General features: G+C 39.1%; 1 protein-coding gene across 1 annotated transcript in view; it reads left to right on the top strand.

The window, feature by feature from the left end:
- Positions 1-608: 608 nt before the first annotated feature.
- Positions 609-21,574, top strand: part of LOC112117525 (neuronal membrane glycoprotein M6-b) — a 130,832-nt gene continuing 109,866 nt past the window's right edge. Inside the window, exon 1 of the mRNA XM_024215494.3 lies at positions 609-765. Coding sequence (XP_024071262.1) covers positions 762-765 — 4 coding nt within the window. The 5' untranslated portion in view covers positions 609-761. The remainder of the gene's footprint in view (positions 766-21,574) is intronic.

Here is a 21,574-nt window from a genome sequence, read left to right as displayed (position 1 = left end):
AAACTAGGCCAGTTTGGCAGCCTCTAAGCTCTGCACAGTGCAGACTGAGGGAAATAGCTTGTCTGTGTAATAGACAGTATGTAGCAAGGCAAACCGAAGGACAAATAGAGGAGAGGAAACACAGTGTGGGGCTGGTGAGATTATTAGACATTTAGGGCCAGGAGCTCAAAGTGTTGAGGGAGGTATGAGAAGCTAGGTAGATTACATGTAAAGCACAGGGGGGCTGGGGGTGGGCAGATGTCTTTCACACCTGCCATTATTTGAAATCTATGATGGGGAGAAAACAGGGTGGGGGGCACTGTTATAACTGCACGGAGGTAGAGCGGGACAAGGGAGGCTTGCCCCAGAGGGGCAAATCGGAAGAGGATAGTTATCTGCCTTACACATAACTGCCCGCCCCCAAAAAATCCCTGCCACAGGGCAGCCAGCCCACGGGCTCCCCCCGCAGCCCCTCTCGCACCCCCCGTGCCTGTGTGAGCGGGGGTGGGGGCTACTTCCCGCCCGCTCCTGCCTCCCTCTGGCTCCCCAGCCCCGGCAGGCGGCTGCTGTCCCCGCCCCCTCCTCCCCGGCACAGCCGCAGGCGAGCGGAGCCGGCCAGTGTGTGTGAGCCGCTGCAGCCGCTGCCCCCTGAGCTCGCCGCCTCCAGCCCCGCCGCGCCGCGCCGCCCGGGGAAGCCGGGCAGAGGGCACGAGAAGGCCGCCGCTGAGCAGCCTGCGACCCGCACCGGAGGCAGCGCAGGCACCGAGGGAGGAGAGCGAGCCATGGGTAAGCGAGCTGGGGGTCCCCGCTCCCGCCTGCTCTGCTGGCTCCCACCAGCCGGGGGGAGCCTTGAAGTTTGCAGCCAACTTTGCATGGGCTGCTCGGGATGCTCAGGGAGGAGATGCCGGGGGGCGCAGGTGCAAGGGTTGGGCATGGGGGTGGGGGCAGGAGGTCAGGGGGCAGTCAGGAGGGGCAGGGGAGTGAGCCCCATCTGTGCCTCGGGGAGTTTGTAAGGGACACCAGCCCCCTTCCCTACGAAGGGCAGGAGCAGGTGCTCGCCCTACGCTTCGGTTAGGCAGGGACCAGGTTGCTGCCTGTCCTAGGAGACTTTCCTGCAGTGAACTCTTCAGTGTGAGCCTTGCTTGGGTTAATGTGGATGCCCATAATGTTCTAGGAGGGAAGGGGGAGACGCATAGCAAGGGAAGGGGATCCACAATTTGGATAGACTGAGGGTGGGAGGGTCTGGGCACCCAGAGAGGGCACTGGAAACCCATATGCATCAATTACCTTTAAGTTTTATTCCCCGGCTTTGAGTCCATAGCTTCTCCACTGTTGTTGGGACACTTCAACAGTAACCCCACCCCCCTTGTGTGTGTCTGGATTCTCTTATCCGGTCTAATATTTCTCTACATCTCTCAATTTGGCAACTTGTTATGGCAAGGATTTGGGGGGGGGGGGTAGAGGGAGGCACAGGGAGAGAATTCGTAAATCACTTCAGCCTGTTGAATTCCGTGATGAACCAAGACAATGCTAGCCAAGGACAGTGATCTTTTTCTTTTCAGAATGATTTCCCTACCAAGCAGAATTAAGTATTCATGTTTGGCTATAAGTCATCTGTCCCATCTTGCTATTCATTTTGATTTGTTTGACTTAAAGCTCGCTTCATTAAACAGTCAGTTGGTCTGCTACTTTGAAAGTAATGGATCTGCTGGGAGTCCATGAAGAAAAATTGAACTTAGTACATAGTGGAACAAATATTGAAAGCATACAATCTCTCTTTTTTCTTTCTTTTTTTCACACTTAGAAATCATTTTAGTGTGCTGATAGAAATACAAGCATTTTAGGTATTTATGTTACTGTGTTCTGAGTGTAGCTGATATAGTTAACAGAAAATTGAGAAGCTAATCAACCCCAGCTGGAGTGTTTTTACCGTTTGAACCTAAAGCTTCTTGGATGAGAGTGTATGAATTAGGTCTGGTGTAAGTTCTTCCTGTCATGCCTAACCATTTGAAACACTGCAGTCAGCAAAATCTCTTAAGGTGGTTATCAGGCAAACTGTCTAAAGTATATAGGCATCAACTACAAGTATCTAGATTTACGGTATTTGTATGACTATTAATGTAACTAATGTGCTTCTAGAGAGAATATATTTTCCTTTGCTACAGACTGGTAATGTAATGGCCATCTGCACAGAAACTGCAGGTTACACATATCTCTACAATGAGGAGTGATAGCAAAGGAAGCAGTTTTATATCTGGCCTTAACTTTGAAATTCATGGTGCTCATAATTTTTCTGTAGCTCTTTCCATTAGTAATGAACCACTAATTGTGTGCAAGTCTCTATTGGAATCCCAGTGGGATTTAATGTATTATATTTTTTGTGTGTTTCAGTGCCTAAAGTTTAGTATGAATTTCCTTTCTGTTACAAGTATCTAAAACATTAATCCAGACACAAATGTAAAGTTTGTGTAGGCAGAAAGAGGAAGGCATCTGAGGATGGGTAAGGAGTTGGATCTTCGTGCTTATGAAGTACAATGTGTACCTGTGGTGCTATAAACAATAATTATATTTAACTACTAGGAAAAACCTTTTAGGTTTTTGAGGCAATGTGTTGAAACAATTTAAAATTTTATAAGCTGGATTCTGTTTTGTTGTCTAATCATCTGATCATAAATTAAGTCTTGGTTAGGAAAGGAAGTAGGTTAAAGACTGGCTTCCAGTTTCATATATGTGTTTCTCAGCTAATGTGAGCAAGAGTGGGGCCCATATAAGAGAGTCATTATACAGATGGGTCACTCAGTAGTCACCACATACGTTTTGCATTCACACTCCATACAATAGGTTTTTTAGTGTACAAGGTTTAAATCTCCATTTCAACCAACAATGAAACAAAGTGAATTAAACAACAATGAACCTTATGAAGTTTGAAGTAACTGATAGAAACCAAAAACACAGCCATATTTGTCCAAATAGATGACTGACTGGTCCAGTTTAACACTAGCATTATATTATTGCGTGGAGGTTGTCCCTGCTGGAACCAAACTGTCATTTCATCCGTGTGTGTTAATGTGCACATACTGATGCTGGCAGCATCTCTGATTTTAATTAAAAAATGGAACAGAATTACTCAGCCAAACCCAAAAAGGAAAACAACTGAAATTCCTGTGGTTTTATATTGTTAAATTAAATGACATAAACTAACTTTTCAATTTCTAGGTGTTTTAATTTGTTTACACTTGGCTAATGATGATCAGCCTCCTGAAACGTTATGGTGTTTTTACTGATGTTTTTAATTAGTTTTAGTTATCCCTGAAGATCCTCTAACACTGATTCTCTTCACATTCCCAACTTTAGAAGTTGTAACAGACAAACCCCCCTTCTGGCTTTTATTGTGTAATACTCTAATATCCACTTAAATGTCTTTCCTTCATATCTGTCCATTTCCATTTGGCAAACTTTTGTTCTGTTTTAAATGGAAGCTGTTGTTTAATAGATTCTATTTGTAAAGGCCCTCATACTGAAACATTTTTTGCTTCAGCATCATGGATTGATGTCAGCATATATTTGAATAGTGTCTGGTAGTTTGCTGCTGCAGAGCTAGCTGAGGGAGCAAAAATCTGAAAGGAAGGGGAAAACAACATTTCTCTTTTAAAGTAGAAAATAGAGAAGTTTACCCATCAGATTACATTTCTGGTGGGTTCAATTTATTAAATAGAAATACATACATATACATAAAATAGTTTCTTTTGTCATCTGTAAGCCTGAAATTATTGTAAGCTAAACTGAAACTAACGTGGGGAACCTATTTCCAATACCAAAAGTATCAGTTATCAGTATACTTGGCATATATTTGAGATTTGGTAATTTGTATTGTAGAATAATGGGTTTCTTCATTAACTAGAGCTACAGAGATTGGAAATTAAGGAATTATTATAGATCTTGATGTATAATTCATTTTGCAAAGATGTCATTTAATCCATGTTTGGTATTAATCCTCTAAAACTTTCAGACTTAATTTTGTCAATAAAAGTTTAAAATAAATATCTAGACTGCAATAATATGACATATATTAATTAAAATGTAGAGAGAAGGACCCATAAGGCAGACAATTAGGAAAAGGAAGTGCACTGACAAAAATGAAAAATTTCCTGACCATCTTTCTAACAATTACAACTATAAATGCTCCATTATCAATATTTTTATTTTTTAAGCTTTATTCTCAGATTACATAATTACACACAACATTTAACTAATTTGGTAAATTTAGGACAGGAAAGGGGACTTAAACATAGTTTTACAAGAAATACTTCAAGGAGGAGTTGTGAAGACCATATCCTTGTCAGCTGGTGCTACACTACTTTGTGAATAAAACATTTTGTTCATGCTGTTGCATAACAGTTGCCTCAACATTATGTGGTCTAGGGCTAATTTGACTACCTCTCAGATCATGTCTAGGATTAACCAGGATTGGTTTGAGCTTCATCACTATAATTTTAAAACTTATACAGCATACTCAATGATCAAACTGCAAAAAAAGTTTTGATAGTCCAAAAAGTCCCGAGATCGATTGTTTCTAATTAGGCCCATTAAAATAGTCCTTACTCAGGCAAAACTCTCATGGAAGACTAGAATTTGGGGCCTCCTAAATCTGATTTTCAGAGTTGCCAAGAATCCACAACTCCTACTGACTTTGCTGGGCTTCTAGAGTATTCGGCACTTCTGAAAATCAGACCCATTGTGTTTATCAAAATTTACATTTTCACTATAGGCTTTTGGCTCTCTGAAATGCACAGCTAGTGTTTTGTGCATCTTATGGGAAGAACACACATTTCTGAACATCGGGTATAAACTTTTTCAGATCTAGTTTTGTCATTTGATCAATGAAAATTGAAAACAAAAAGAAAAAATACAGAATTTTAACAAAAACAGTCCAAAAGTCCTGCATAAATGATATACTAAGCTGGGAATGGACAGTATCGTACTTCCTGAGGACAGTATGTTTATATTGCTCTTTTCACCTCCTCCCCTCTCCCAGTACTAAAAGTTGTGTATATATGTAGGCTTGGAAGGATTAGATGTTTATCAATAAATGTCTGTGAACTTTGGTTTCACTTTATACACACACTGATGAAAAATATATCTGTTGATCATAATTGAAATTTACAGTTAGTCAAAGTAAGAAAAATGCTGCCTGAGAACTTATAAGAGTTTGATTTTAAGGATGTTTATTTTGTATATTTTGATATGTGATGTTGACAAATTGTGTTTTAATAGTTATAAAGCTTTAACTTTTTGAATATCAATCTGTTGTCATTACATAATTTTCTGACCCCCCCCGCATACAATTTTCCATAACTGTGAACATTTAAATCAACACAAATAAAAAATGCTTACAAGTAAACTAATATTATCTGAATTTTTTTTTTTAATTCAAATTCTGCCAAGTCTCTCTCTCTCTCTCAGAAACAGCCTTGGAATTCAAATGAGAAAAGGAGGTGAGGCAGGGCAGGCTTGTTAAAGAGGAGAAGACTGTAGAGTACAGAAATGAAGAATGTCGTCATGGTTTTCTTTCCCAATAAGAGAAATACACTATTCACAGGGGATAAGAACAACATTCTCCAGTAGACAATAATTTCAACATTCAATCTCAAGCAGGAGATGGTTGTGTTAGAGAACTCTGTATACAGCTGTTAAAGAATACTTGAATTTGGTTTAGGTGTAATGAGTCTTTAGAGTTGATCTGAAGTGGAAAAGGGTAGACACATGTGTTTGATTTTGTTATTTCTGTGGTTGGCTCGAATACTGTTTAAACTATACTTTCTTCTTCTAAACAGCTGGAGGCAAATCCTGAAAGAAAAGCAGCCTTCTTTCTTCCTATTCAACTGTACATTTTGTCCAGGCAGGATTTAAAACCTTTTGTGTGGCACAGTAATTGTAGAATCTGATTAGTATTGGTCATTAAGGCTGTTAGAGTTCTATTGCAGAGTCCCATGTCCATTCCATTCTAAATCTTTCTCAATATTTTAATATAGATGCTAAAATTAAGAAATTGATGTTTAATTTACCGGTAATCTCATCTCAGGGAAGGTCCATTAATCCTAAAACTTTGTACCACCTTCTCTGTTCTAAATCCACTGGACCTCATTTGATCATAAAAAGTACTTTATTTCTTCTTATAATCTTTCCTCTGTGTGCATGAGAAGGGGGTGGACAAGAGGATGTCCTCTTCACATTTCTCATCATCCTACATTGCTATGATGATTTTACCAAGTGTACAGACTGTCTCTCTGTCATTAAGGGTGAGATTGAGTAATTTAGGAAATCTGCTATTCCATATGTGAATGATGATACCTCTGAGTTTTGCAGTCTGGTATTTACCAATCTTTATTAAAAGGACAGAACCATGTTGGACTATGTCATCTGAAGAGACAAGCTATGGTAGCTTTGATCATCTGTTTCCTAAAATGGTTCTAATTAGGCACAGGAATTTACTCAGACATTTAAACTTGGTTAAAGTCTGGATGTCATTTTTAATGCATTTAAGAGAAAGTGCTTCAGCAGTTAAACTTGCTTTTCTCTAGTCAGATGTTTTTAATGTTTCTACAAAGTATGTTTGGATGTTACTAGCACAAATGTAACAGGATAACTCCAAACATTAGTGTTTTTCTCTTGTTTGTAAGTTTTCGAAAGTCATAAGTCTTCCAAAGGAATCTGAGATGAAATTTTGTAGAAAGTTAAAAAGGGGCGCACAAATCATCTCCTTTTAAAAAAAAAAATGTTTCTCTTTGCTTCAGTATTAACAGTTATCTTAAAACAGTCATTATGACTTTTTTTTTTTTTTAAAGCCAATTTGAAACAGGATCCAGGCATGTTGACCTGTTGGTTCTGGTCTATTTAGTTCACATACATCACCATGTTCATACACACTTTCATATGTTCACTTAGTGCACATCCACACTGTGTTTTAAAACCTACGGTAGCCAGGCTCAGAGACCAGGTCCTCAGTATTCACCGTCTAGATGGGGCGTCCGTGGTGGATAGAGCCCTATGTGGTCTGTATGCATTGGTGCGCATTTCGCCTTTGTCAGTGGTATTAAATGTAAACCTATTAGGCCACATTACCGTATGTGTAAGCTGATTGTCTTCAGTGAAGTTGCATCTGCTTATGCCAGCAGGTAACCTGTTACATTTTTTTAGTATAATTTATTATTAATTTTGCTCCCCCCCCCCAGTAATTGTGTATGCCTTTAATGCCCCCACCTCGTGATCCTCTCCCACACCTCAACAACTTCTTCCCATTCAGTCTACCCCCTCAGCCCAGAATAATTTATTCATTCCTGTGGGTGAGGGTCTGTGGCATTCCCTCTTCCCTTAGTGTCTCACAGTTGCTTCACCTTTTGCAGTAGTAATGTTCTTGCTTAACTTCAGAAGACTTAGGTTTTTGGTGAATCACTTGGGCCTGTCTCCAGAATCTTCAAACTTGTTGTGGTGTCAGAGCTGTAAGCATTGCAAGTAATATATATGCTGCTTAAATTAATTCTATCATAGTTTCATTTGGAGATGAAGAAGAGGGAAAAGAATAATTTTGCCACCTATTCCCCTGCTTTTCCCCGATGAGAGAAATGAAAGAGAAAAACAAGTGCAAATCAACAAAAGCAATAGTAAAATCCCATTTATAAGGTACAGAAGAATAGCTCAGAATAGTAATATCGTAAACAGTTGGAAAAACATAAAGGAATCCACGCAAAATGCAATGCTGATGTGTAGAGCAGTTTGCTTCACGGTACCGACACGGGGCTTGATCCTGCCCGAGTGTGTAGCATCTTGCAGAATCGTAAGTGCTTTCTTGGATCATTGCCAGGATGCTGAGAACCATTCAGGGTTGAGCCCACAGAATAAGAATCAAAATACCCTCCCTTCTGCTGCTTGCTCTCTAGTGTCTCTTCATTATAAAGTGATTAGGGTGGGGGGAAATGGGAGTTTAAAGGAATAGGTCTGGGTCTGAAGCTCACTATAAATCTTAAATGATTCTCACCATTTGATTTTTTAAAGAGCTACTGACACAGCAAGGGACATCTTCAAAGAATGTTGCTGCTATTATTATTGTTTCAATTGAACTAGCACCCAGCGGTCTCAACTGAACTCTAGGCACTGTACAGATACCCAGGAAGACACAGTCTCTGCCCTGGGAAGTTTACAGATTAAATACACAAAACAGACAAAAAGTGGGAGGGGAAACAGACATATGGAGAGGTGAAGTGTCTTGTCTAAAATCACACAGCAGGTCAATGGCAGAACCGGAAACTGAACCCAGGTCTCCTGCATCTCAATCTTGTGCCCTACGCACAAGACCATGTTGCCTCTTTCTATGTGATTATATGTGGCCCTGTGATCTCTGGGGTGTCAGGTCGATGGTACTCCTTAATGTGTATATATGGGATAGTTAACAGGGACTTTCTAAAGCACTGTGGTATATAAGTAGGACTTGTAATTATAGGTCTTAACCAATAAATGTATGCTTGGGTCAGAAGGAGTGGTTATAAGTCAATATTGTTTTATGATGACTACTTTCTCCTCTGACCCCTTCTTCTTCACTTTCTCTCTCTCTCTCTCCTGTGCTCACCCATTTTGGCTTCTGCAGCTATGTCCTTCGCGTTACTCCATTTCAGTTTTACATGGGGCTTTGGGCATAGAGGCATACAGGTAAAATGGCAGCCTCAGCAATGTTTACAAATGGTGCAAAGAGCTACATGAATATGAGGATGTTTGGGCTTCATTTCTTGAATTCCATGACTAACAGGTGTTCTACAAAATAGTTCCAAACATAATGGTTATTCAGAGGCTGTCACATGGTGTGTTGCTATTCTTTATATCACATGAAATGCTTCATCATTCATCACTTTTTCATCTCTCTCATTTTTTATTTTGTTCATGGTATTATGATTTTTTAATATATCTTTGTTTTATATTGACTTTAGTTGTAATATTTTAGCACAAGATTTTTCAGAAGTGGCTGTGATTTTTTTTTTTTTTAATTTGGGGGAGGGGCATTGTGCTCTCCTTGAGACATCCTCTTTTAGCTGGTGGGAGCTCAGCACTTTCTAAAAATCCAACTTCTTTAAGATCTTAATTTGGACACCCATAATCACAAATCATTTTTTTTAACTCCTGCCCAAGTTTGTTTTTAAAAATGCAAAGAGGTCCAGTAGAACTGGAATTCTGCCCTCACATATGCTCCTGCATCTCCAAGGTGTAGATACATGGGTTGTGACCGTGAGATACCACTGTTAATAACAATACAGAATTTGACTTCCAGACTCTTAATTACTGGTGGTGATTCATGCGTAGCAAAGAGCCCAACTTGACACCCAGATCCTGTGTTGAGGACTGACTGCTAGAAAAACATCTTGTAAAGTGAGTAAATTTGACCCGGAATCACAGAGAGACAATAAATATGGAGCTGCATGTCACTCTTACAGTAACATTTTAGAGAAGGACTTCACTTTAAATAGAGCTGGGAACTATATTCCTTCAACCAGTTAGATGTTTGAGATGCTCTTGGCACTTGCTGGAAGGCAGACCTTGTGAATTGATAGGTAACTAGGAAAGAAACGGATTTTTAAAGCAATATGGTCCCTTACACAGCTTTTTGTATATATTTGTCTTAATCATTTGTTTGACATTTTATATTTGTAATTACTTACTTTCATGAGGACTACATAAATGTTTTACAAATACTTAGGGCCTGGGCCTGAGATGCGCAATTTCTGCTTACTCAAAAATATGAATTTCAGTTGCTTGGTAGCTCTCAGGATTAATGTATTATGTTAGTTAGAGAAGATGCTCTTGGAATTCAGTATCTTTGAAGATAAAATTGATTTTTTTTTTTTTACTTCACTGTTGAACTACAAATATAAAAGATTTTTTTTTTAATTACTCAAAGGAACATTAGCATTTTAAAGAAGGTGAAATGTTGATGTAATCTAGGTCCTGATCCTTTAACAGGATGTGCTAAAGTGGAGCCCTGCACTGACATGGCATCCCATTGAAGTCACTGTGACTTTGAAGCAGTGCAGATTAATGTTCCCTCTATACTGAATACTCTTTGTGTTTTAATTCACCTGTGTAGGTGAGAGAAATTTAAAAATCCAGTTTTGTTTTTGTGGGATAACACTGTTGGACCTTTTTATGTAACATTGTACATGTAGAATAAGCCTTCTGCGTTTGCCACTGTACTTTAAAATGCTCTGTTATCAGGGTTTTGTTGATGTAATTATAATGCTTGTGCCTGAATGAAAAAGTAAAATAAGATGCCACATTTATCAGAAATACAATAACAAATATCAGTTTGCCAAATGGAGGGTGGATATAACCTGTGGAGAGTTAAATACTCTTCTTGATTTACTTAGTGCATATTACAAAAATAAAGAGTAAAGAAAAAAGACTAGTTAGAGTGCCTGTAGTCATTAAGATTTGGTGCAAGCAGAGGGGTCTGCACTAGCGCATCGTCTTGCAGGCTGAGGGCCTGTGACAATGACCTAAGTAATATTTAGCACTCTACACGTTCAGACTGTTGCAATAGTGTTATTGCCAAGGCCAATGCATGGGAATTCATTTGATTTACACTGTCAGCCTCCTGGAAACTAACTCCGATAAGAACAGCTAAATCTATAGCCAAACAGCTAGCAGGTACTAAAATTGATACCTGTTCAATTTAAACAAGATATTTCTATAAGCAAACACTATGAATATAGTGGAGAAATGGCTTCTTTTTAATCTTGATTGTAATCTAACATCTAGCATAAATGAAAGTAACCAACATTAGTAATGATTTTCCTACTTCAGTATTGGCCATCTCTTCACTTCAGACTTAGATTTTAATGGCACCTGCCTGTGCTGCAATAAACCCAGGAAACATTGCTCTTTTCTTTGATTCCTCTTCCCTTCCAGGATGTTTAGTGTATTTATCCCTTTAAAATTCCCATTATTTTTTTTCTTGCTTCCACCACTTAGTGTGGGTTTTTTAACTTTGTCTTCTATAGACTTTGCTCCCATTTAGTTTTTCATGAGATTTTCTTCTCACTGTGCTATGGGCCAAGAGCCACTGCTGTTTCTGTACACCTCATTGCTGCTCATCATACTCGCTTGTAGTAGCTGGGAGCAGACAAAACTTCAGGTCTGATGCCATTTGGCTGATATGTGCATGCTGAAAGTTGCAAATATATGTCTATGCATGTTTATAAGTGTAGCCGCTTTAAAGGCTATTGAGATGTATTATCACCTCTTATATATTTCGTGAGAGGATTCTTTCCTTTTTAGATAAAGGAAATTTAATATGAGAAATAGGTTTAAAAAAAGAAGTGGTGAAGAGAGTTGTCTGAAAATGAGAAGAATTCTTGGAGGTAAGTTAAAGACTTGGCTTTATCGGTTTCTGTGGCAGTTGGGAAGCACAGCACATGAGGAGTATAAAATGTTATTATGAAGGTCACATCTGATGTTGTAAACTGACTTCTGAAAATTGTTGTTGTTGTGTTGTATGGTAACATTTTTTGGTTTTATAATTATATATCAGGAAAATTCAGGCAAGACAGTGGTAATGTAGACTAGAAGTATGTCTACTTATTCATATTCTGAAATGTTTCCACTGTGGATGGAAACTGCCTTGTTTCATGCATAGTTTAGCTCTTTGGTAAGTATTGTGGCTATTTATTTGTTGATGCCTGTAGGTACATAGGCTGATTTTTATGACAGATCTAAGATGACAAACTGCATTTTGAAGTTCATCTATCCTGTTGGAAAGAAGTCTAGAAAGGTATTAGTAATACATCTATTCAGTTTATATCGCTAGAGCTCTAAATGGTTCCATTACAGAACTATTGATTATAGAGTTTGCTGTCTTTTTGAAAATCATATTTTTGTAGGAAGACAAGGAGGGGGAAGAATATTTTGTTTTTTATTCGTTTATTTGTTCACAACAAGAGTCTATTTTTCCGGGCCTGGAGTGTTCATCCCTATCTGTCCAACATCATGCAGAGCTTAGGGGTTCAAAAATGTCGTCATGCCAGCTTAATTTCTCTTCAGCTATCATACTTTTTAAAGATATCTATTGATGCTTAATCCTTCATTTTTATACAGATAAGTGTACATGGGAGGTTGAGAATAGGGGGGAAATGTGCCATTTATTTACTTCTGTGTGCTCGTTGGAGTGACAAGCTGCATACATGCTCTGAATCACAGACTAGTCTGACTAGAACATACGCTGTTAAGTGTCGTAGCATAGGTTAATTGAATTTGGCCTAGAATCATTGATATAAAAAAAAGACACTTGCTAGGCTAGCATAAGCTTTTAAAACTTTTTAAAGTTAGGTGGTTTGATCTATATGTATTATGACGGTGACTCTTATTACTTGCAAGGCAGATATTGCGCAAGTTCATGTTTGTTCATTCTGTGGCCTCTCTTCCCCCATAATGTTTAATCTAGAATGACTTGATGTGACAAACAAAGTGACCTTGTGTAAAATAGACTTCTTATCCAAATGTAGAATCTCCTTACTTGTATTTGGGGAATTAAAGGGTCTGACAGAGTCACAATGGGCAGCTGCTTCTCCTCTCAACATTGTGGAGTCCCAGGATTTAATCCTTGCATTGCTCTTATTTAACATTGATGTACAAGTGATAGCCCAGATCATTTCAGGATATCTCCTGTACCAGCAATATCTTGGTGGCACAAAGCTCTGTGTGTCCCTTTCATACAGTGTTGACACTGTCGTCTCCCAGCCACCTCTGTGCAGGGAGGAAATTGAAGAAGAGCTGGTTGAAGCTGAGCCCAGGAAGGACCAAAGTGATGCTTGGTCTTTGATGGTAGATAGAAACTGTGAAGGAATGGCTTCAACTGAAGGCATTTTGGAACCTTCCTATCAAAAGAATGCATTTACCCAGTAGTAGTTAAGATAGTTTGCAGCCTTGAGGTCCTGCTAGACTCGGTTGCTGACCTTGGGTGCTCAGTGACAATCACCAGAAGTGCTGCCTTCTATCCTGGCTGCCTGTCAGACAAGGAACTGGCTACAGTGTGGTCCACATTTTCCTTTCCTCCAGGCTGGATTATTGCAATGCTCTGTACTTGGTTCACCTATAAGTTCACAAGGGAGCTGCAGCTAGTGCTTAGTGCAGCACACAGCCTTTTAAGTGAGGTGATCTGAAGAGCTGGGCCTCTATCATTTGCAATGGCTCTCCGTTCTCTAATGGAATCATTACCTGGTTCTATTACAGATACGTTAATGGTACAGGTCCATACTTTCTCAAGGGCTGACTCTCTTTGAAGAACACCAAGGCCTTTATACTCGTCCAGTACACTGTGACTAACAGAGACCAGGTACCAAGAAAGCAGGAGTCCCCAAGCTCCAGGGTTCTCTCCAAAAGAACATAGGGACCCTTGCTACAAGACTCAATGATTCATTGAAGCATTCCCCAGTGAACATGAGCAAGAAAGAAGGTAAAGCTGGCAGGGTATTCTATTAGAAGCAGATGATTAAATCAAAGAAGTGTGTAGAATCAACTTTCCTTTTGGGATCTAGGAAAGAGGGAAAAACCAGCTCTTCACCAAATTGTGTGTTTGTATCTCCATATCTGGAAGTACAAGTATCCCAGAAGTCTTCCAGAAATGATCATATTGTGTGATATGTTGTCTGAAGATATTGATGAAATGTGACTAATGTGGTCCTTCACATCACTGTGGCCATGTCAGGGGTAACAAAAAAGGTGCTGAGAGTTTGAAGTCAACTGCAAGTCGTGAAGAAGCATTTGTCTCAAACTGTAAGGGTACAGTTACTGTTTCATTCACATTTTTAAACTATTGTGCTCATTAACAAGAAAAATCAATTGGTGTTCTCAGGGGGAAGATTGTAGCTTTGTCTTACTTGGGTGCCTCATCCCAAAGTACAGTAGCAGATAGCCTATCCAATTTATGCCTGTTTCATGAATGAAGAATACAGATGTGTAGAATGTTGACCTAGTGGACAAGTACTACATTGTGACATGGTATTCTCCGCTTCCTGTGTGATACTGTTGTGAAAAGTTGCAAGCGGTTAACCCCAGAGATGGCTCTGTATCATTGCTGGATGATTGAAGCAATCCCCTACCCCAGCCTGTTAGTAAAGTTTCAAATGTTCTCTGGGATCTGTTTGAGGAAATGTAAATATAAGATCATTATCATAAAGGTGGGCTGAATTCCTTATTGCTGCTAATTGAGCAGAGTGTGGGCTGCGGTACAGGTTAAGGCTATTCCATTTATTTAGAAAGGATTAATTCCAAATATTCAGGTATAGCAGTGTGACTAAAGTTTATCAGATGCATATATAATGATGTTCACCTGTTTTCAGCCAACTGGAAAGAAGTTTTTAAAGGGTGAGAGGTGTTCTGAATATGTTTACAAAGTTCTCGTGTTACTGTATATTTGTGCAAAAAGTCCTGTGGTAATTGCACTTATCAGAAGTTAACTTTTAAGAAGCTGATCCTTTGCAGACTGTAAGTCTTCCTTCTGTGTGTTCACTTATGTCTGTGAAACTCCAATCATGTCTAGCTACTGAGCAGTAGGAAATTTCACTTATTTTCATTACTTATGTTCAGTCACTTACTAGAATAAATAAAATAAGCAGCTCATATTTAATGGGTCTGTGATTGAGATCTTGACCAGAAAATATCTTTTCACTACATACTCTTTTTTGCTTTTAACCTTTGTGTTTTGAATTCATTTTGTGTAATTACATCTATTTTCTGTTATAGGAAGATTTTAATAGTCATTGGATGACACACAGAGATATTACTGTGATACAGAATTTTGTATTTTTTGCCAAAGTTCTTGATTAGATTTCTGCCAGCTCTTTATTGGTCCAGGAAATTGAAGTAAAACACGTAGTCAGAAAAACAAGTGAAGAGAACTATGTTATTTGATTTAATGGATGATCATTCTTAGGTTGGTTTTAAAACTAAAAGACCTTGATCCAGCAACATGATGTGCACAGATGGACATACTATTGACTTCAGTGGGATGCTATGCAGGTCCTGGAATCTTCATACATTACCAAGTTCCTGTATCAGGGCCATGGGCTGAAATTTTCCAATTTGGATGCCTACGTTTAGGCACCTAAATAAAAGTGGCTTGGTTTTTTTCCCCCTATTGTGAGCTGCTGATGCTGAACAACTCTGATTTTAGTATGATTTCAATTGTGATAACTATATAATGTGCCCAGATACTCTTAATGATGGGTGCATAGTAAATTACAAAATAACCCTCCAACCAATTTCAGATGTTGCAAAACATTTTGAAACTTTAAAAAAGAAATTAAAGGAGGAAAAACGTTTTATTTCTCTTTTCTGTCCTTGAACTGACTTTTAAATTCTTGAAACTTTAAAACTCGGTATTCTGAGGTACAGTTTCCAGGTTCTTCCATCTCTAAAGCTACTAAAGTGTACATTTTTATACTATAGTAGTGTTAGGGTTGCCACCTTTCTAATTGCTGGTAACCGCACCCCCAAGGCCATCCTCCCTTCTCCACCTCTTCCCATCTCCCTCCTGCCCCCCAAGGCCTGGCCCCTGTCGCTCATTCCTTTTCCCACCTCTCCCATTGCTTGCTGGATCATCTCAAGGAGCCTGTCTGAAGACAGAAGGTGGCCCTGGATGAGCAGGGGCTGGTGCGGATTAATCACCCGGCACCTCTTCACGGTAACCTGACTTTGGGTTCGGGTGTCATAATGGCGTTGCCAACAAGCTTTACTGATGCCATACCCCTTACAGAACCCTGTTGGTCTTCTGGGGTCAGCTAAAGCTGTACTTTCTCCACAGAAATGTGTAGCTTCATATAGCTTCTAAATAGGTGCTATTCCATAGGGTGTTACACAAACCAAACGTTTCAAAGCAACTGGGTTTTAGAAAAAAGATAGTTACCTGACCAAAACCCTGACAAAGTGACTAGTAATGCCCTAACTCAGAGTAGGCTCTTCTGAAGGAATACAGGTTAATTTTAATTACTCTGCAGTTCTCTCTTGGCTTGAGCTAAGAGATTGGTTGTGAAGAGAGGATTTAGATCAGAGGCACAGCAGTCATTTGGGACACAGGAGGATAGTTCTTATCCTAACAGTAATGTGACCTCAAATTAATTGGTGTATGGTACTGATAGTTACACATTTCCTTAAATTATCTCCAATTAGTACATTCCTGGTTTTACATTAACGGTCACCATAGCTAATAGGGAAAAACAAAGCTTGTTAGCACTGCTGCAGTTTTTCCATGAGGGAACAACTGCCATTATAAACATTTGAGAAATGCCCAAGTTTCCTAGTGCAAACTCACACCATATGTGCAAAAGGTAAGCCCGAGGCACCATCTCATGAAAACTTGATGGTAAGCCACTGAGTTAGTTTTGATATGTGCGCTGCAGAGGGAATAGCTGGAATTTAAAACATCAACGATGATATTTTAGGGATTAAATTACCAGTTGGTTTATGGGAGTTTGAGGAGAAGTGACTCTGTGGGGTAAAACTACAAAGCATAATGGGACTGGGAAAGAGGAACTGTTTGGTCTGAACCAGTGTAAAATTTCCAGATGTTTCCACTCTGTGATGTATGTTGGTCCATTGGTTTAAAAAGTGCTTTGATTACCTATAAAGATGGATGCCACCATGGTGTGCAAACTTTGTTTTTAGAAGAAACCCTAGTCAATAACTTATACCAGCACAAAAATTGTGTTTTTATGCAATGATGTAGCTGTGTTTGAGAAAGTATTTCCATTAAAATATTATATGCCTGGTTGTTTATAGCACAGCTATCATTAAGGACATCCAAAATTATAAGAATGAGTTTGAAGACTAATCTTCTTGCCTTGCTTCACAGATTAATAGATTGCAAGGCCAGAAGGGGTTATTGTGATCATGTAGTCTGACCCGCTGTATAGCAGGCCATAGTCTTCCCCAAAATAATTCCTAGATCATATCCTTTTAGAAAAAATATCCAATCTTGATTTAACAATGGTCACCACTTAGAATGGTACAAAGTGAGAATGTGTGACACATGTTTCTGGGGAGAAAATACAGCTTTAGCTGATCCCTGAAGGCCAGAAAGTGACACACATACCATCCCCAAGAAGTTATTGTTGGGAAGCTAATATGAACAGATAGGTCTTTTGTTCTGAAAGTGCAAAATGCCTTGGCCACTTTAATCTTTTATGGAGTGGATAGTAGCAGAGAGTCAGCTACAAAGAAGGGTTGAACTCTTACCAGCTTACAAGCTTCATCGAAGGTATCATTAACAGTGTCTGCATGGAGCACAGCTTTCTTGGTAGGTCATGGTCAAGGAGAGAAAGATGGTTTCTGAGATAAGCCAGGCTAAAGCTCCTTAAAGGCCTTGATGATCAAGATAATAAATTTAAATTAGATTCACTATCAGGCAGAGTGCACCAGGGTCATCTGTTCTCCACACCCTGGGTTGTTTAGAATAAAGGTGGTCTCACATTTTATCATCTGGAGAGTCTTCATGGTATCACTTGTCAATACGAAGCAAAACACATTGCATTTGTAGTCTTCAGGCTTGACTTTTGCAGAGGCCACATTTACGTCAGAAAGGAAGAAGTGCGACCTCCTGGTCAGCTAAAACATGATAAAATGCATTTCTGGCTACTGATGCCATTTAAATGCCCAGGAGCGGAATCCTAAAAGTACCTAAGACTGCACACCACATTTCACTATGAATTCAGTTTTAGCGACGATTGTGATGCCAGCATCTCAGCCTGACAATGAAGAGTAGTTACTAAAAATTCATACAGGTATGCGAATTCTCCCTTCTCCATCCGCTGCCAGTCCAAAACTGAAGATCAATATCCTTTGATGGTAAATCACCACTCTGAATGGCAAATATGGCTGTGACTACAAGAAACTGTACAGGCTAAGGTTTTAGGAGACTGTGAGATAGTACAATTGAGTGGCTAAGATAGTAAAAAAAAAAGTGTGACCTCAGTGATTTACTGCATAGACAGACAATAGCTTCCGTGCAAAGGAAACTGTATGTTTGTATTTATATGAACATACACCTATCTGCAGGAGAGCAGCATAATATTACGTACAAAGCAGCTGAAAATCATTGTTCTTTGTATTCTTAACCCTTCTGATATTGAGAGGAGGAGGGAAACATAGAAGAGGGGAAAGGAGGGGTGGAAGTTATGTAGTTCATAACCTTAATCCAAAATCTGGGAGAAAAAGAGTAGTGACAATGCTATCTTGGAAACAAAACATTTAACATTCACATTTACTAAATGTCTCATTTGACAGCTGTAAGACTTTTATCTATTTAAGGTATTTATATGGCCCCACATCACTGCAGTATCTGAGCACCTCACAATCTTTAATGTATTTATCCCCTCACCCCAATACTCCTGTCAGGTAGGGCAGTGCTATTATCCCCATTTTACAGATGGGGAATGAAGGCAGAGAGAGACTGACTTGCCCAGGGTTACACATGACGTTTGGGGTGTGGGGCAGGAACTGAACCCAGGTCTTCCACAGCCTAGGCTCCTCTTTTAAACTACTGGACCATTCTTCCCCCCCGTGTGAAGAAGTTGACGTAATTATGCCTCAATTTTAAAAAAATGAGAAAAAGTAGCACAGAAACAAGAAGTCTGATTAATGCAGCAAAAAAACAGTATTTTGGCAAATTCAGCTGCTTGGTAGTTATTCACTCATGACTACACAATTAAATTTGTTTCAGTCCATCTAGGGGAAAACACAAACTGCAGAAACTTTCCATAAAGTGACACGTAATTTTTTTTATATAAAAAACTGAAAGGGCAAATACATGAAATCAAATTAAAATTTTTGTCTTTTCTCTTACTTTTCACTAGTCTGCAAATAACCTAAATATGCATTTCTCCAAACAGTTGCCTTGAAATATTCCAGGTAATATGTCAGAGACTGGTAGGCTTAAATATAATAGTACACCTCTATCCTGATATAATGTGACCCGATATAACACGAATTTGGATATAACGCGATAAAGCAGTGCTCCGGGGGGGGCGGGGCTGCGCGCTCCAACGGATCAAAGCAAGTTCGATATAACGCGGTTTCACTTATAACGCGGTAAGATTTTTTGGCTCCCGAGGACAGCGTTATATCGGGGTAGACGTGAATAAACTAAACTCTTCAGGGCAGGGACTCTTTTTGTTTAAATGGCACAATGGAGTGCCTCTAGACACTACTTAGGGTTGCCAGGTCCCTGAAAACTGGGTACCTGGCAACCCTAAATGAACACAGAAGCCAAAAACCGGACTGTCCGGGTAAAAATCGGGCAGGGAGCAACTCTAGTTGACATATAGCATGGTGTGAAAAAGCTGGTGATCTGCGGAAAGCCTGGAGTATGGGAGCCAGAAAATGAGAGATGAAAAGGTAAGTTGCACCATAAATGTACTGAGTGCTCCTCTGACACCAATTATTTGAGGCTTTAGCTTGACATATTAATACGTTAACTACCTATTTGCAAGTGCTATGGAAAGTACGCTCTTTAAAGAACACCGTCCCTTTACACTGCTGCATAGAAGCTTCATAAAAAGCAGCAGTGGAAGATTTAATAAAATAGCTACTGTGCAATAGTGTAGCACAAGGATGTTATATATTGGAGTTCTAATGTCAAACTATTGAATGTCCAATACTGACTAATGATATCATGAGAATTCCTGGATGGCTATATCCTTACACTGCATGTTTTCATATGTATAATACAAAGGAAGTGTGTGTTCATTTTAGATTGAAGCTGTTAAAAATTTACAAAATTGCAACTGATTTTTTAATTTAATTACTGGAGTAGTAGCCACTGAATATTCATATCTTGCCTTCTCCCTGTTCATTCTGTGCAAATAGTTCCATTTGGAAATTGCATGGCAGTGTTTAGCTTTACTAATACATGTCGTTACTTTACCGTGTCAAAAGTATGACCTAAACTTTACATTGTTTAAGACGTAAAACAAATGTACTTTTACAACTTGAAGATGTCTAGAGCGCCTTGGCTGCTACTCAGATTGTGTTTAAAATGCATCATCTAAACACTTAGGCTGTAGTGTAAACCTAGCTTATGTCAGCAAAATTTATGTCACTCAGGGGTGTGAATATTCCACCCTCTGAGCAAGGTAAATTACACCGACTTAAGCACTCATGAGCATAGCGCTATGTCGGGGGGAGAGGTGGTTTTATTATGCCTCGTTATCTGTACTATGTATCGGTACAGCTGTACCTCTGTAGTGCTGTATGTATAGATATAGCCTTAAAGGAATGGCTTTCTAAGCTCTCGTCCCAACACTGTATTGCAATATCTGTAGTTGACTTGTCCTGATTACTGTGCAGCAGCATATTAGGGCCTTAATCTGTGTTCTCTGGTGGAACAAATGCTTTGTTTTTCTCAGTATTGTTTATTTTTACAGCAGTTAAGAAGTTGATGTTGGCAGAAGAACAAACAGTAGAAGATATTTTTTTCAGACAAGCAGATGAAACCATTTTTAGGCAGTTATTTTCTATTATAACTTTTATATATTTCAAAATCTTCTATAATAAGAAACTGGGAACCAGATTTGGGGGTGGGGGGGAGTGGAGATGTACATTGTTGCCATGTACGTTTTCTCTTATTTATTTTTTTATTTCCTCTGACTTAAATATTCCAGCAGTAAAATGAAACCAGTTCTATATATTAAGATAGTATCAATAACTGCCTTACAAATTTGCAGATGTGTTCTCTCTCAGATGTTGGAGAAATCAGACAGAATACATTCCCCTCACTTAATGGTTTTCCAAAGGGGGGGACAAAGCGTGGGTTGTACAATAACATCACATTTTTAAAGATAAGGCTCCTCTGCAGTTTGATTCCTTTCTGCCTTTCAAAGATAAAATACATTTTATAAAAAGGGCACTGGATTTTGACTACACGCAACTAATATTTCCTATTCCAATAAAAATCAGAGGTCTCTACTGCAAACATACATTAATTCTATGATTCAAGGTTGATAGACTAAAATGTGGTGGTATTTTCACTTTTCATAGTTATTTATTTATATTACTGTAGCACCTACGAGCCCTAGGTATGGACTAGGACCACATTGCGGTAGGAGCTGTACAAACAGAAGAAAACAGGGTACCTATTCGCAAAAGTTGCTGCAGGATGGTGTAACTAACATCTATTGCCAGTGAGTCCCCTTGGCCTCCTGGGTGGATATACCCTAAGGTAGAGCAAGTATTAATATTCCCTTCATTTTCTCTCATAAATCTGTCTCCTTAGTAGAAAATAAGTCTTGATGGAACCCGATAGAACCTCTGTCAGGAAGCACTGAATGGGCACGTTCCGTGCCTGCCCTGACTACATTGCCTTCCCAGCCATAGAATTGTCAAACTCAAAAATCACGAGTTAGGCCCCAAAAATCATGATTGGGTTAAACTTTTTTGTAAAATACATTTTGGGCTCTTTTGACATACCTTCTGGGTTGTGACTCTTTCAGAGGGTGCACTCATTTTACATTTTTCAAGTTTTTCTCCTCTGCTGGAATGGATGGAAAGGTACTTTTTTTTTTTT

This window comes from Terrapene carolina, unplaced genomic scaffold, assembly GCF_002925995.2.
Source record: "Terrapene carolina triunguis isolate 2854851 unplaced genomic scaffold, T_m_triunguis-2.0 Scaffold22, whole genome shotgun sequence".
Classification (NCBI taxonomy): Eukaryota; Metazoa; Chordata; order Testudines; family Emydidae; genus Terrapene; species Terrapene triunguis.
This window is presented reverse-complemented; position numbering and strand designations above follow the sequence as displayed.